Source organism: Bufo gargarizans, chromosome 5 (genome assembly GCF_014858855.1).
Source record: "Bufo gargarizans isolate SCDJY-AF-19 chromosome 5, ASM1485885v1, whole genome shotgun sequence".
NCBI lineage: Eukaryota > Metazoa > Chordata > Amphibia > Anura > Bufonidae > Bufo > Bufo gargarizans.
Window position 1 is genome coordinate 472,916,063 of NC_058084.1, and position 17,841 is coordinate 472,933,903.

Genomic DNA, 17,841 nt, shown 5'->3' on the forward strand with positions numbered 1-17,841 from the left:
GTTTAAACTTTGCATATAAAAATAAATTAACAGTAAAAAAAAAAATAATAGTATTAACCAAAATGTCTGAACTATTAAAATATGAAAATATCTATAGTCACGATTTGCAAATTTTTTGTCACCAGGCCCTCCTTCCAAAAAAAAGAAATTGCTAAAAGTGATTAAAAAGTCATGCATCCCAAAATAGTAATAAATAAATAAATAAAAATACAATTCGGCCTGCAAAAAAACATGCCCTCAAAAAGCTCTGGGTGTCAGTATATAGTGATGCAAAGGTTTCTATTTTTTTGTTGTTAAAAAAAACACTCAGTATAGTGCATAAGTTGGGTATCACCGTAATTGTACTGACCAGGAGAATAAGGTCGTTGTGTCATTTTTAACGCACAGTGAACACTGTGAAAACAAAAGCCATTTCGGAATTGTGGGTTTTTCAATTTCACCCCAGAAAGATTTTTTTCCTGTTGTCCAATATAAGATATGGTAAATTAAATGTTGCCATTAAAGAATACAACTTGTCCTGCAAACAAAAACCCCTCAAATGGCTATGTGAATAGAAAACTGAAAAATTAAAAAGAATACAGCGGCTCACCCCCTCTCTATATGGAAAAGGTGCTCACCCCCCAGGTCCCACCCTCAGGACCAGAGAAGAAAATGCGTAAAATCAACAGGTGTGGGGGGGCACACTCCAAGAGGAAACACAAAGCGGTTTAGTGATGATACACTTTATTCTGCTAAAATTTTAAGAACATACCCCTAAAACATACATAAAATATATATGATTCTTATATGAATAAAGGTGTACACCAGTGTACTCCCCACTCAATCTCTATGGCACATACCAATAAATCGCAATAGATGACAATAAATCGCAATAAATCGTAATCCAAATAATCGCAATAAAACCGCAGTGGAACCGCGTGCTGGCTAATAGCCCCAGTCCTGTGACGCTGTCCAAAGTCAATTGTATCCAGCAGATATAGTAGTAAGGAGATCAATTCTATCCAGCAGATGTTATAATACTGAAATCAATTGTATCCAGCAGATGTTATAATATTGAAAAGTTCTCATCCAATAGCCCACTAAACTGTTCGATACAGTGATGTAGTATCGGGGCCCAATTAATTGTCCAATACACTTGTAATATACTGCCCGCAATGGTGGGCTCAATCTTGCTTACTTTCACATACAATGCTCATAGTAATAACGCTCTAAATCGAATCTGGTCTTACCCGTCTTCACTGCTTCTCCTGCAGCATGGGTCCAGGTGGCCGCACACCCGCGGCGTCCCGCGTGGTGTGCTTCTGCCTCTACGTGGCGTCCCACGTGACCTGGTAACCAAGGAGACCGGATACACGCTCGTATGGCGTAAGTATTGTGCGACCGCTTCCCAGTCACTCAGCGCTGCTTTATTCGCTTCACTTTACTTCGTTGCCGGCTTTTCTTTTCTTCTGGCTTTAGGTGGATCAACGCTCAATCTAACAACTGCCAGACGCGTTTCGGGGTCTCATGCCCCTTCCTCAGTGGCCTACTGAGTGAGCGGATCCTCACTCCTTATAAATGGTTAACTCCACCTACCATCCTCCATACTCCTTATACACTTGTATTATATGGACTAAAGACGTACTGCGAAAAGGGATTGGAGATGGGCTTTCTTTCTGAGCAGGAAGCTAGGTTTATTTTGGACACGAGAAAAGGATCCCGATGTTCTATTGCATCCCCAAGATCCACAAAAATTTACAATCACCCCCAGGTCGTCCAATAGTGTCAGGGATTGAATCCATATCATGTAATTTATCAAAATATATCGATCAATGGCTTCAACCCTACGTGAAACGGGTGCCGTCATATATACGCGACACCACTGACATTATAAAAACCCTAGAGACTATTAGGTGGCCAGACGGATGGATCTTGGGGACGCTGGACGTAGGATCACTGTATACAATTATTGATCATACTCAAGGTACACAGGCATTGCAGGAGCAAATGTCGGGGGATGCCAGTCTCTCTATGGAACAGTTAGAGTTCCTATTGGGCGGGGTGAGATATATATTGGCCCATAATTATTTTTCATTTGATCAGGAGTTCTATGTACAGCGTACCGGCACCGCCATGGGCACCAGGTTCGCCCCCAGCTATGCCAATCTGTTTTTGGCTCAATGGGAGAAGGAGGTCATCATGCCCAGGCTGGGGACTAATCTGGTGCTATGGCAGCGCTACATAGACGATATTTTGTTCATTTGGCAGGATACGTCAGAATCTCTAGATTTATTCCTTCAGAATATTAATATGAATGATACGAATCTGGTGTTCAGCCCTAATGTTAGTAAACTAAAAGTGGAATTTTAGATCTTGAAATATGGGTAAAGGGGGACCAACTACATTGCAACACTTTTTTCAAACCAGTCGCAAAAAACAGCTTTATCAGATACGCTAGCTGTCATTTACCTCAATGGCTGATAAATGTGCCAACCAGTCAGTTCCGGAGACTCAGGCGGAACTGTATTGATGATATCAAATTTAAGGAGGAAGCGATTGAGTTGAAACAACAATTGCTGGAAAGAGATTACCCAGTTCAGGTGATTGATAGGTCACTGGAAAAAGTAAAGAAAATGGAAAGAAAAGATTTCTTTTTGGCTAGGGATCCCCAACCACGTGATGAAACATTGAGGATTATCCTCCCATTTAATTCTCAATATAAAACAATGGAAAGGAGCATCCGTAAACATTGGGGACACCTATTAAATGATAAGGTAGTTAGTCCCCTTTTAAGTGAAGTACCCAAAATTACTTACACCAGGGCAAACAACGTGGCCGGTAAAATAGCTCCAACGGTGAAGTAGAAGAAGGAAAGCCACAATAAAGAAAATTGGTTAGCAGTAAATGGGTTCTTTAAATGCGGCAGATGTGCTAACTGTAGAATTACAAGTTTCCCAAAAAAGACTACAAAGGTAGCGTCTACAGTAAATTCATTTAGTTGAATAAGCCATTGATCGATATATTTCGATAAATTACATGATATGGATTCAATCCCTGACACTATTGGACGACCTGGGGGTGATTGTAAATTTTTGTGGATCTTGGGGATGCAATAGAACATCGGGATCCTTTTCTCGGTGTCCAAAATAAACCTAGCTTCCTGCTCAGAAAGAAAGCCCATCTCCAATCCCTTTTCACAGTATGTCTTTAGTCCATATAATACAAGTGTATAAGGAGTATGGAGGATGGTAGGTGGAGTTAACCATTTATAAGGAGTGAGGATCCGTTCACTCAGTAGGCCACTGAGGAAGGGGCATGAGACCCCGAAACGCGCCTGGCGGTTGCTAGAGTGAGCGTTGATCCACCTAAAGCCAGAAGAAAAGAAAAGCCAGCAGCAAAGTAAAGTGAAGCGAATAAAGCAGCGCTGAGTGACTGGGAAGCGGTCGCACAATACTGACACCATACGAGCGTGTATCCGGTCTCCTTGGTTACCAGTTCACATGGGACGCCACGTAGAGGCAGAATTGATCTCCTTACTACTATATCTGCTGGATACAATTGACTTTGGACAGCGTCACAGTACTGGGACTATTAGCCAGCACACGGTTCCACTGCGGTTTTATTGCGATTATTGTGATTACGATTTATTGCGATTTATTGTGATCTATTGCGATTTATTGGTATGTTCCATAGAGATTGAGTGTGGAGTATACTGGTGTACACCTTTATTCGTATAAGAATCATATATATTTTATGTATGTTTTAGGGGTATGTTCTTAAAATTTTAGCAGAATAAAGTGTATCATCACTATACCGCTTTGTGTTTCCTCTTTGAGTGTGCCCCCCCACACCTGTTGATTTTACGCAGAAAACTAAAAAAGTTGTGACACTTGGAAGGTAGGGAGGAAAAAAATGAAAACACAAAAATTGTTCAGGTCCTTAAGGGGTTAAAGAAGATGGCCAGCATTCATAATACATGGGGAATTCAAAGTCTATCTTGGGAAATCTGCTCTTTATAGGAGGTGGCCTTCCCAAAAAAGAATGTCTTTTGGATAGGCCGCTAGGTTACATTATCCAGGTTGCTCCAGTGCATGCACATATCTAAATTCTAAAAAAAATGCTTTTTTTCTTTTTTAAGGATTAATGAGTTTGACAATAAAGTATTTGGAATGAATAATTCGGAAACTGCCAATATGGATCCACAACACAAATTACTGCTTGAATGCACATATAGAGCTCTGGAAGATGCAGGCTATCCCTCTGAAAATATTCGTGGAAGGAAAATTGGAGTGTTCATAGGTAAGAAAATCAATATAACAAACCATATTATAATGTATATGGGCAGGGATCAGGGGAGCAGAAAACTATAGGGTAACACAGTTTTTGTTGTTTTTTTTTACTATAAATTGGATAAGCGGAATAAAAAATTCTAAATAGATCTTCTGAATTCTTAGTTTTGGCAATATACATATGGAGGAAAGGTACTACAGTCATATAAAAAAGAGCTCAAACAGTTCATTACTAAACATGAAATTATACAACATTTACAGATAAGAAATATATCACAGTGCCTTCATAGGAATTGCAGAAAACAGTATATTGTTAATTCATTACGAGTAGAGCACTCATGCTTGAGCACCATTATACAATACAGCTACTATATGTCATATAAATTTGTCTCCCCCTCGGGACTGCACATAAGGATTCATGTACACAGCTGCAAGTGTTTCGCAGATCCGCAAAACAAGGATGCCGTCCGAGTGCATGCTGTCATTTATTTTTCTCCAGCTGGAATGTCTTTTTTGCAGGGCCACAGAACGGACATAAGAATGCAGACGCATATTTCGCAGCCCCTATTGACATAAATGGGTCCACAGATTATCCATAAAAAATGTGGATCAGATGCAGACCAAAACTACGGCCGTGTGCATGTGCCCTAAAGCACAGACAGACCCATTCACCCCTGAATTGAGCAGCATGGTCTAGATAGATGCATCACAATGACCAAGATCAGGCATCCCAGTTATTTAACCCCTCAGACACAGACCATTGCATTTGAGAGTTAGTCAGAGGAAGAGAGCTCCGTAAGCATTCTGATCGGCACCGCCTCGTCAAAATAATGGGTTGCTGATTGATTGCTATGGCAGTCTTAGGCCTTGGTTAGGCTCCCAGGCCTGCCATATTAAAGGACCTATTAAGCCCTGCCTGCATGTATTATGTATCTGTGCACTAAGCCGAAATTGCTTGAGTGGTTCTTCACTAAAATCGGTTTCTTAACCACCTAATTGTTTTGAGTCCAGCTCGTGCAGAGGAAAAGTAGCTAACTAGAGGGGGGAGGGCTGCTTTAGATTCTGCTATCTCCTGTATGGTAGCAGCTAGAAACATGCAACTGATATTGTTTGAGAGCTGATATTCCTTTCATACAAGACCAAAATGACAGCTAAAGTCCAAGCAACAGAGGAAAAATCACTGTTAGAAATCAGGTCGGGATTAATCGTGGGTAAAACCAGATTTTAATTTCACTTTCAGCTGCATTCACAGCATCCTGATTTCTATCAATGATATCTTCCCCTGCAATGAACATGTTCTGCAATGAACATACCATTCTGGTATTGTCTGAAAGCTTTCAAACAAGACCAATTGCATGTTTTTTAGCTGCTACCATTCAGGAGATAGCAGCATCTAAAGCAGCTCTCGTTCCTCCAGTTAGCTACTTTTCACACTGCTGGAGCTGGACTCAGGCAAAACAGTTAGATGGTTAAAAGTATCAATCCATAGATGACATTTGTTATCATATTTACAACATACATTACTCAATATGCACTGAACAAAAATATAAACGCAACACTTTCGGTTTTGCTCCCATTTTGCATGAGCTGAAGTCAAAGATCTGAAACATTTTCTAAATACACAAAAGACCCATTACTCTCAAATATTGTTCACAAATCTGTCTAAATCTGTGTTAGTGAGTACTTCTCCTTTGCCGAGATAATTCATCCCACCTCACAGGTGTGGCATATCAAGGTGCTGATTAGACAGCATGAATATTGCACAGGTGTGCCTTAGACTGCCCACAATAAAAGACCACTCTGAAATGTGCACATTTTTGCCTTACTGGTGGGGTCAGAAAACCATTCAGCATCTGGTGTGGCCTCCATTTGCCTCACGCAGTGCAGTACATCTCCGTCACATAGAGTTGATCAGGTTGTTGATTTTGGCCTGTGGCATGTTGGTTCACTCTTCTTCAATAGCTGTGCGAAGTTGCAGAATATTGGCAGGAACTGGAATACTCTGTCGTATACGCCGATCCAGAGCATCCCAAACAAGCTCAATGGGTGACCTGTCCGGTGAGTATGCTGATCATGCAAGAACTGGGATGTTTTTAGCTTCCAGGAATTGTATACAGATCCTTGCAATATGGGTCCGTGCATTGTCATGCTGCAACATGAAGTGATGGTCGTGGATGAATGGCACAACAATGGGCTTCAGGATCTTGTCACAGTATCTCTGTGCATTCAAAATGCCATCAATAAAATGCATCTGTGTTTGTTGTCCATAACATACGCCTGCCCATACCATAACCCCACCGCCACCATGGGTGACTCTATCCACAATGTTGACGTCAGCAAACTGCTCGCTCACACGATGCCACACACGCTGTATGCCATCTGCACTGTACAGTGAAAACCGGGACTCATCCGTCAACAGAACGCCTCTCCAATGTGCCAGACACCATTGAATGTGAGCATTTGCCTGCTCAAGTCAGTTACGATGACGAACTGCAGTCAGGTCCAGACCCTGATGAGGACGACGAGCATGCAGATAAGCTTCCCTGAGATCGTTTCTGACAGTTTGTGCAGGTATTCTTTGGTTGTGCAAACCGATTGTTGCTGCAGCTGTCCGGGTGGCTGGTCTCAGACGATCATGGAGGTGAACATGCTGGATGTGGAGGTCCGGGGCTGGTATGGTTACACATGGTCTGCAGTTGTTAGGCCAGTTGGATGTACTGCCAAATTCTCTGAAACGCCTATGGAGACAGCTTATGGTAGAGAAATAAACATTCATTGCATGGGCAACACTCTGGTAGACATTCCTGCAGTCAGCATGCCAATTGCCCATTCCCTCAAATGTTGCAACATCTGTAGCATTGTGCCATGTGATCAAACTGCACATTTCAGAGTGGCCTTTTACTGTGGGAAGTCTAAGGCACATGTGTGCAATATTCACGCTGTCTAATCAGCATCTTGCTATGCCACACCTGTGAGGTGGGAAGGATTGTCTCGGCAAAGGAGAACACAGATTTAGACTGATTTGTGAACAATATTTGAGTAATGGGCCTTTTGTGTATATAGAAGATGTTTCAGATCTTTGAGTTCAGCTCATGCAAAATGGGAGCAAAACCAAAAATGTTGCGTTTATATTTTTGTTCAGTGTATATTCATTCATTTTCTATGCAATTCAATATATATATATATATATATATATATATATATATATATATATATATATATATAGTGGTTCCTCAAGTTACAATATTAATTGGTTCCAGGATGACCATTGTATGTTGAAACCATTGTAAGTTGAGTAATTGTTTCTAAAGCCTCAAATTGTTATCCAAAATAATAGAATATTAAGATTTAGGAAAAAAATGCAGATATCTAAGACAGATAAAACAAGTCTTTACATATAACAGTCGGGAATAGCTGCAAACTAGCAACTATTCTTGGGCGATCAATATTTTGTATAAATATAATTTTTGTCACTCATACTTATCAACATTACAGTTGGAAAATTCGGGGCATGTAAGGCCCACCCCAGGAATGCCCCCAAACCCACCCAGGACCACCCACTCTGATGTCACTATCTTGTATGCCATCAGTATTACTGTTTTGTTCTCTATTAACTACACTGCAGTTAGCCCATTATTAGAATATTCTGCATTTAGCATTTTTTTATGTTCTTTATGAATTTTAAGTAAAAAAAATATAATAATTCCCTCCCTATATTATAATGTATAAAATGTTCTATTTTATACATTTACAGGTCTCATGAACAGAGATGCCGACTATATTTTTAATAATTCTCCAGAAAACATCAATCATTTTAATGGCACTGGGACAGCAACAAGCATAGCTGCCAACAGGATATCCTACTGCTTTAATCTGATGGGACCTTCCCTATCAATTGACACTGCCTGCTCTTCATCCTTGGTTGCTTTACACTATGCTTGTCACGCCATCAGGCAAGGTAAAAGCAATTAATTAGATTGAAACTAGACTGATCTATCTTTGTCTTTTATAAATATAGATCACCCTAGTCATGCAGCTTCTTCTTCATGTAATGATTAGAGATGAGCGAATCGAGGTTGACGAAGTGGAATTCAATCCGAATTCCAGGAAAAATGTAAAAGGCACCGAATCCGATGCATTTTTTCCTAAAATGGCTGCTGCACGTGTTTGGACATGGAGCAAGGACATGGAGCAAGGAACTCTGGGAATGAGGAATCACCAACAATGCCATACATGCAGCCAATCAACAGCCAGCCAGTTCTGTGATGTCACAGCCCGATAAATAGCCTCAGTCATCTTGGATTCTACCATTTTCTAGGCGCTAGGGACCGTGGTAGAAAATACTTTAAAACTTTTATTTTGCTCTATAGACATTCAGGGAAAGGATAGGGAGGGATTGAAGCAGAACAGGGTTCAGTAGGGGAGTTTACAGCCTGGGTAATAGGAACAATCCGATTACACCTTGCTGCACTGACTGGGGATCCAAATTGCCATTATACAGCTCTGTAATTCCAGCAAACCGGTTTTGTTATCGGGGTGCAAGTGCTTTTTGATACAGCCATTTACGTGGTTTATTACAAGGAAATATTTCTACATCTTATTTGCCCTTGTGCGGTGCAGTTATATGTTCGAAAGCATTTTTTGGCTTGTATTAGTGGGGGAAAAAAGGGCTTATTTGCCGTTGTGTGGAGAATTCAGATAATTACAGCCATTTTTGGCGTGTATTAGTGGCAAAAAAATATATTTTTGCTGTTTAGTGGTGCAGTAATATGTTCTAAAGCCCTTTTTGGCGTGTATTAGTGGCAAAAAAAAATATTATTTGCTGTTCAGTGGTGCAGTTATATGTTCTAAAACCCTTTTTGACATTTATTAGTGGAAAATAAAATATATTATTTTCCGTTCAGCTGTGTAGTTATATGTTCTAAAGCATTTTTGGCGTGTATAAGTGGAAAACAATAAGAGCCTGTTTGCCATTCAGCAGTGCAGTTATATGTTCTAAAGCCCTATTGTCACGGATGTGTTAGCAGAAAGCTGGAACTTATAAATAAACGAGCGACTGGCTTGATCCCAAACTAAGGAGCATATAGGTGAGCCCTATAAAACCCTAAGAGCTCTTCCTGACTGCTATACCCATGCAAAGGTCTTTATGGTAGATGATTGCATGCCCACGTACCTAAGTCTGTGTGACACCTGGAAACCCTATAATAGTGAGGGTACATGACCACTGGCTCCCTGCACTTAATACGGACAGAGTCAGGATCACCTAGAATCAAGCCAGCAAGGAAACACAATAAAGTAAAGGACTTATCTGAACAAACAGCAGACACAGCCTCCAGCAATGACCACTTCATCCAGGAAGTAATATAAACTGCAAAGTGAGGCAGTATGAGAGGGAATATAAAGGAAAAGGATTAGTCTGAATAAGTGGCACTTGGCAGAAGTAAAGGAGATGAGAAAGTGAAACCAAAACAAAGAACATCATACAAGAGGTAGAGAAGAACGTCTGCCAGACCTTCTCACAGGACTGGCGGTGACAGTACCCCTCCCTCTACGGGTGGACTCTGGACACACAGAGCCCACCTTCTCAGGATGAGACCTATGGAAAGCCTTGATGAGACGAGTGGCCTTAATGTCCACCACTGGTGTCACGACCGCTATCCCAGCAGCAGTCGTGTCGCACCAGACGGAGGGGAAGGGGGACCCTTATCTACGGATGGGAAATAGAACGGTCCCCCCTGACTAACCCTAATCTGGCACCTGTCTGCCCTGATACCCTAGACGGGGTGTGAACCCGTGCGGCGAGCAGGATGCCTAAACCCTCAGGCACCCTAACAAGACTAGACTGGGGAAAGGCAGATGGGAGCACTAGTCACCATCACTCATGTCTAGGAGAATAACAGGGGAAGACAGCAACAAACAAACAATCTATAACATAGAAAGACTTATCCAGTCACGAGCAGAGAAGGTGATCCCAATAACGACAGTCCACGCCAGACAAGAGCTCCACAGCAATACCGTCAAACGATCTCCTTCAAAGGTCAGAATAGCACTGGAAGTAAGGACTATATCTGGCAATGACTGCAAGTGAAACTGAAACTAATATAGTAGCTGGGAGTGGCAGACAGGACTCACCTGAGAAGGATGCCTACAAACTCCCAGTCAGGACAAAAAGGTTTACAAGGCAAAACCCGGATGACATACCCTGAACCACGGAGCAAACTCACAAGCTATCGCGAGTAGCAAGTCGCTGCGACCTTCTCCTCCCAGACCTGTCTGGATCAGTCACAGTCGTGACAACTGGGACCCACATCCTCTCCTCAGGACCATAACCCTCCCAATGAACGAGGTACTAAAGAGAACCACGTATAATGCGAGAATCCACAATCCTAGAGACCTGAAATTCAAGATTACCATCAACAATAATCAGAGGAGGAGGCAAAGAGGAGGGTACAGTGGGTTGGACATAAGGTTTTAATAGGGACTTTTGAGAAATATTATGGATCTTCCAAGTCTGAGGAAGATCAAGATGGAAGGCAGAGGGATTGATGACGGACAAGATCTTGTAAGGCCCAATAAACTTAGGACCCAACTTCCAGGAGGGAACCTTCAGTTTGATATTCTTTGTAGACAACAACACCAGATCACCCACATTCAGGTCCGGACAAGGCACACTTCTCATATCCGCCACACGCTTATATCTCTCACTCATCCTCTTCAGATTACCTTGAATCTTTTGCCAAATAAATGACAAAGACGAGGAAAATCTCTCCTCATCAGGTAAACCAGAAGACCCCTCTCCAGAGAATGTCCCAAACTGCGTATGAAACCCATAGGCACCAAAAAATGGTGACTTATCAGAGGACTCCTGGCGACGGTTATTTAAAGCAAACTCAGCAAGAGACAAAAAAGAATACCAATCTTCCTGATTCTCCGCCACAAAACAGCGCAGGTATGTCTCCAGATTCTGATTGACGTGCTCGGTCTGACCATTCGACTGCGGGTGAAAAGCAGAAGAGAACAACAACTGAACCCCCAAGCAAGTACAGAAGGCCTTCCAGAATCTGGAAACAAATTGCATGCCCCTATCAGAAACGATGTCTGAAGGGATGCCATGCAATTTAACAATATGATCAACAAACGCTTGTGCCAGCATCTTAGCATTGGGTAACCCAGGAAAGGTAATGAAATGTGCCATTTTGCTAAATGGTCCACTACCACCAGAATCACTGTCTTCCACGAGGAACGAGGCAGGTCCTTAATGAAGTCCATGGACAGATGCGTCCAAGGACGGGAAGGAATGGGTAACGGGAGGAGAGAACCCGATGGCCGTGAATGAGGGACCTTGGCACAAGCGCAGGTCTTGCATGCTGCCACAAAACCCTCAACCGTCTTATGAAGAGCCGGCCACCAGAATCTTCGAGCAATGAGATCCACTGTGGCTCTACTCCCCGGGTGCCCAGCAAGGACAGTATCATGGTGCTTCTTAAAACCTTGTGTCGTAAAGCGAGATGCACAAACAACCTCCCAGGAGGACAAAGATCAGGAGCCTCTGCCAAGGCTGCCTGAACTTCTGCCTCCAAATCAGGATAAAGAGTAGAGACGACCACCCCTTCAGCCAAAATGGGACCTGGGTCTTCAAAGTTCCCCCCTCCCGGAAAACAACGTGACAGGGCATCCGCCTTCACATTTTTAACCCCAGGGCGGAACGTAACAACAAAATTAAACCTAGAAAAGAACAAAGACCATCTGGCCTGTCTCGGGTTCAGACGCTTGGCCTATTCCAAGTAGGCCAGATTCTTATGGTCAGTAAAGACAGTAATAGGGTGTCTGGCTCCCTCTAACCAATGGCGCCATTCCTCAAAAGCTAATTTGATGGCCAACAACTCCCTATCTCCCACATGGTAATTTCTCTCTGCAGAGGATAGTTTCCTTGAGAAAAAGGCACACGGTCGCCATCTGGCAGGAGAGGAACCCTGAGATAAAACCGCACCCACACCCACCTCAGAAGCGTCCAATAAAAGGTAGAGCGACATCAGGTTGTACCAAAATGGGAGCGGAAGCAAAACTCTTTTTAATACACATCTACTGACCACATGAAGAAAGTGAAACCAAAACTCACAGGACTGGCGGTGACACCTATTTGGTGTGTATTAGTGGCAAAAAAATAATATTATTTGCCATTCAGCGGTGCAGTTATATGTTCTAAAGCCCTTTTTTGGCATGTATAAGTGGCAACAAAAATATATATTTTATTTGTCATTCAGTGGTGTAGTTTTGTTTTCAGCTTTTTGTGGCCTGTATAAGTGAAAAAAAATAAGAGCCTATTTTCTGTTCAGCGGTGCAGTTATATGTTCTAAAGCCCTTTTTGGCGTGTATTAGTGGCAAAATAAAAAACATATTATTTGCCGGTCAGCGGTGCAGTTATATGTTCTAAAACCTTATGTGGAGTGTATAAGTGAAAAAAAGTAAGGGCCTATTTGCTGTTCAGCTGTGCAGTTATATGTTCTAAAGCGCTTTTTGGCATCTATTAGTGGCAAAAAATACCATATTCGCCATTTAGCAGTGCACCCCTTTATGGCGTGTATTAGAGTAAAAAATAAGGGCATATTTGCCATTTAGTGGTGCAGTTATATGTTCTAAAGCCCTTTTGGCGTTTATTAGTGGCAAAAAAATATATATTATTTGCTGTTCAGCGATGCATTTATATGTTCTAAAACCCTTTTTGGGATGTATTAGTGGCAAAAAAAATATATTATTTGTATTAGTGGCAAAAAATATATATTATTTGCTGTTCAGCGGTGTAGTTTTATATTCTAAAGCCTTTTGTGGCATGCATAAGTGAAAAAAAAATAAGGGCACATTTGCCGTTCAGCGGTGCAATTATATGTTCTAAAGCCCTTTTTGGGATGTATTAGTGGCAAAAAATATATATTATTTCCCGTTCAGCGGTGTAGTTTTATATTCTAAAGCCTTTTGTGGCATGCATAAGTGAAAAAAAATAAGGGCACATTTGCCATTCAGCGGTGCAGTTATATGTTCTAAAAATCTTTTTGGAATGTATTAGTGGCTAAATATATATATTTGTATTAGTGGCAAAAAATATATATTATTTGCTGTTCAGCGATGCATTTATATGTTCTAAAACCCTTTTTGGGATGTATTAGTGGCAAAAAAAATATATTATTTGTATTAGTGGCAAAAAATATATATTATTTGCTGTTCAGCGGTGTAGTTTTATATTCTAAAGCCTTTTGTGGCATGCATAAGTGAAAAAAAAATAAGGGCACATTTGCCGTTCAGCGGTGCAATTATATGTTCTAAAGCCCTTTTTGGGATGTATTAGTGGCAAAAAATATATATTATTTCCCGTTCAGCGGTGTAGTTTTATATTCTAAAGCCTTTTGTGGCATGCATAAGTGAAAAAAAATAAGGGCACATTTGCCATTCAGCGGTGCAGTTATATGTTCTAAAAATCTTTTTGGAATGTATTAGTGGCTAAATATATATATTTGTATTAGTGGCAAAAAATATATATTATTTGCCGTTCAGCAGTGCAGTTATATGTTCTAAAGCCTTTTGTGGAGCGTATAAGTGAAAAAAAGTAATGGCATATTTGCTGTTCAGCGGTGCAGTTATATGTTCTAAAGCGCTTTTTGGCGTCTATTAGTGGCAAAAAAATATATTTGCCATTCAGCGGTGCACCCCTTTATGGCGTGTATTAGTGGAAAAAATATATACTGTATACTTGCCGTTCAGCGCTGCAGTTATATGTTCTAAAGCCTTTTGTGGTGTGTATAAGTGGAAAAAAATAAGGGAATATTTGCCATTCAGTGGTGCAGTTATATGTTCTAAAGCCCTTTTGGGCGTTTATTAGTGGCAAAAAAAAAATATATATTTGCCATTCAGCGGTGAAGTTATTTGGTCTAAAGCCCTTTTTGGCGTGTATTAGTGGCAAACATTATATATTATTTGCCGTTCAGTGTTGCAATTATATGTTCTAAAGCCTTTTGAGGCCTGTATAAGTGGAAAAAAATAAGAGCCTATTTGCTGTTCTAAAGCCCTTTTTAGAGTATCAGTGGCAAAAAAATATATATTTACCGTTTAGCGGTGCAGTTATATGGTCTAAAGCCCTTTTTGGAGTGTATTAGTGGCAAAATATATATATATATATATATGTTTGCCGTTCAGTGGTGCAGTTATATGTTCTAAAGCCTTTTGTGACGTGTATAAGTGGAAAAAAATAAGGACGCATTTGCCGTTCAGCAGTGCTCTTATATGTTCTAAAGCCCTTTTTGGCATGTATTAGTGGCAAAACAATATATATTTGCCGTTTAGTGGTGCAGTTATATGTTCTAAAGCCCTTGTTGGTGTGTATTAGTGGCAAAAAATATATAAATTTGCCTTTAGCAGTGCAGTTATATGTTCTAAAGCCTTTTGTGGCGTGTATAAGTGGAAAAAAATAAGGACGTATTTGCCGTTCAGCAGTGCTGTTATATGTTCTAAAACCCTTTTTGGCATGTATTAGTGGCAAAACAATATATATTTGCCGTTTAGTGGTGCAGTTATATGTTCTAAAGCCCTTGTTGGTGTGTATTAGTGGCAAAAAATATATAAATTTGCCTTTAGCAGTGCAGTTATATGTTCTAAAGCCTTTTGTGGCGTGTATTAGTCGAAAAGAGTCGTTGGGTTTGTCAGACACAAACCTTAGTTGGCATGGCCCAGGAGCAGGCTCTGTGCCCTCACCTGTCCTCAACCTGCCTCCTTCCTTTTCTGTTCCCTCATCCAGAGAAGTATTATATGCTGTGGGATCAGCTCCACTATACAGCGAGAATGAGCTTCTAGAGGACAGTGAACAGCTACTGGCCAGCCAAGATGTGAAGGAGACATCCGCTGCTTCCTTCGGTAGGCAGGCAAGTAGTGTTGATAATGCTGTGATGTCTAGTGGCAAGGGTCAATGATGGACGGGGTGGATAGTCATGGATTCTGATCTGTCCCTATACCTAGCCCTAGGCTCGGCACCCCTGCCTAGGAACAGAATATCTGCCCTGATAAGGATGATCCCGTGTTCTGGAACCTCCTAGTGGGTCCTGAATTTACCCTATGATGTAAATGAGTCCCTATTTCGGGGCCTACTCTAGGTACACAGAACAAAAAAAAGGGGAATTACAGTATAATGAGCAATAGACCCCCCACAATCATGGATGCTGCGTCTCGCGGGTGGACAATTGCTTGCAAGGATTTACGTCATACAAGGTTCACAGACAACCACATTGTGATAATCTATGAGTTTATATATCATCAGATAAGCGATATCAATGTGTAACCATTACACACCAAAATAAATGTGTGATATTAATACACTCGAAATTGCCGTACACATTTGTACATGCCAGTGTGTAAATAAGATATATACACACACTAGGCACCAGGAGCACTGCCTCCTAAATTGGTGGCATACAGTCAGGTGCCAAAGTCCCAACGCGTTTCACCCTAATTGATTGCCGGGTTCCTCAGGGGACATATTATAGTACAATGCTGTTATTTGGCATCGGTAAGAGGTAGCGAAGCAGTCAGCAGGGCCCTCAATTATGATGACACAATTTGACCAGATTATTTACTAGTCAATTCAGTTCACTCATAAAATAGCTTAAAAGGGTCAGATGTAGTGACCATATCCGAGGACCTGTGAGAGGCACCATGTGAGTAAATCACTCGCCGTAGTGGATATGGAGCATGAGGTACAGACTCCCACAAGGGTATACAAAATCATGCAAACATAAGTGGTTCCCACATAGATAATTGGAGTGACAATCTTCTAAGACAATCTCATTTATGCGATAATAGACATTGAGATAGCAAACAAGTAACCAGATACTACTTACGTGTCCTGATACAGCCAAGGAGGCCCCAGACTATTCATGGGGTTAGCAGTATATCCACTATCACTCCAGCCGGAACCTGTGTACACAGGATAATGGTGCCTCACTAGTCCTGTGTGTGAGGTCCACTAGGAGGTTCCAGAACACCGGATCGTCCTTATCAGGGCGGCTATTCCGTTCCTAGGCAGGGGTGCCGAGTCTAGGGCTAGGCATAGGGACAGATCAGAATCCATGACTGTCCACCCCGTCCATCATTGACCCTTGCCACTGGACATCACAGCATTATCTCATGTCATCAAGGTTATATCTTTTTTGTTCTATTTCTATGTGTGTCTGTGGGAGTTTGTTATTTTATGTGTAAATTAGATTAAAGGCTATGTTTTATAACAGGTTGTCTTTCTTCCAAGCTATACATGTTAAGGTCCTTTAATCTTTCCTGGTAAGTTTTATCCTGCAATCCATGTAACAGTTTAGTAGCTCTTCTCTAAACTCTCTCCAAAGTATCAATATCCTTCTGGAAATATGGTCTCCAGTACTGAGCACAATACTCCAAATGAGGTCTCACTAGTGCTCTGTAGAGCGGCATGAGCACCTCCCTCTTTCTACTGGTAATTCCTCTCCCTATACACCCAAGCATTCTGCTAGCATTTCCTGCTGCTCTATGACATTGTCTGCCTACCACCCTGTGGCCTCCTGATGCTGCTGCCACCCCCAGACTCTGTCATTGGGCCACTCTGTGGTCTCCTCATGCTGCTTTCACCTCACCACTATGTCATAGGGCCACTCTGTGGACTTCTCATGCTGTTCCCACCCTCCCCACTTCATGACTGAGCCACTATTTTGCCTTTTGGCCTGACATCATCATTGGCTTATTATTTTGTAGCAAAAAGCAGGAGTGGGTACAAAACACAGACGACATGCAAATATTCCATTCACGTGTCATCTGTGTTTTGGATCCACTCCTGTTTTTTGGGGGGGCTTTAGCAATACTGATGGATTACTGACCAAATGCTGACCGAATGAAGGTCGATGCTCCACAGACAGGATCTGTTTTTGGGGGGTTATTGTTTTGGCGGATCAGAGGAAGGGCAAAATAATCAGCGACCTCAACACAAACTTACTGCTGACACCCTCTCCACTCTGTCTGGGGGCTCTACTTGTATAATCGTTTAATATAGGGGTGGCCAACCTGTGGCTCTTGAGCCACATGCGGCTCTTTGCTTCTTTAAGTGAGTCTCTAGCTGTGAAGCCAGGAAGCACTCTCCAACCCATGCTCATATCTGTTTTCCTGATCAGGCATTGTTACTACTTTGCAACTCCAGCTCACTCTCCACGACATCCTGATGCACACAGTGTGAGAACGTAGTATGTGAAGACACGCACTATGACCTGACGTTGTGCTCATAAGTTCACAGTGGAAAGCATGTCAGACCTGCAGAGTAGCAGGTGCCCGAGCAGGAGCCCAGTGCCTGATCAGGAAAAGGAAGCGATTTTTTTTTATTATAGAACTGAGCATGGGAGGTTCTGATCTGAGAATGGAAGGGGATGGGGGTTCCTGATCTGGGCAATGGAGGTCTGATCTGAACATGGGGTTCTGATCTGAGCAATGGGGATCTGATCTGAGCATGAGTGGGAAGATCTGAGCGTGAGTGGGAAGATCTGAGCATGAGGGTTCATATTTGAGCATGGGGGGC

At 41.8% G+C, this 17,841-nt stretch overlaps 1 protein-coding gene across 3 annotated transcripts in view; it reads left to right on the forward strand.

Annotated features, from left to right (window-relative positions):
- The window catches only part of LOC122938661 (mycocerosic acid synthase-like polyketide synthase), a 45,998-nt gene that overhangs the window by 16,233 nt on the left and 11,924 nt on the right, over nucleotides 1–17,841 (forward strand). For all 3 annotated transcript variants that reach the window (XM_044294347.1, XM_044294349.1, XM_044294348.1), the window contains exons 3-4: nucleotides 4,118–4,278; nucleotides 8,023–8,226. In XM_044294347.1, coding sequence (XP_044150282.1) covers nucleotides 4,118–4,278; nucleotides 8,023–8,226 — 365 coding nt within the window. The remainder of the gene's footprint in view (nucleotides 1–4,117; nucleotides 4,279–8,022; nucleotides 8,227–17,841) is intronic.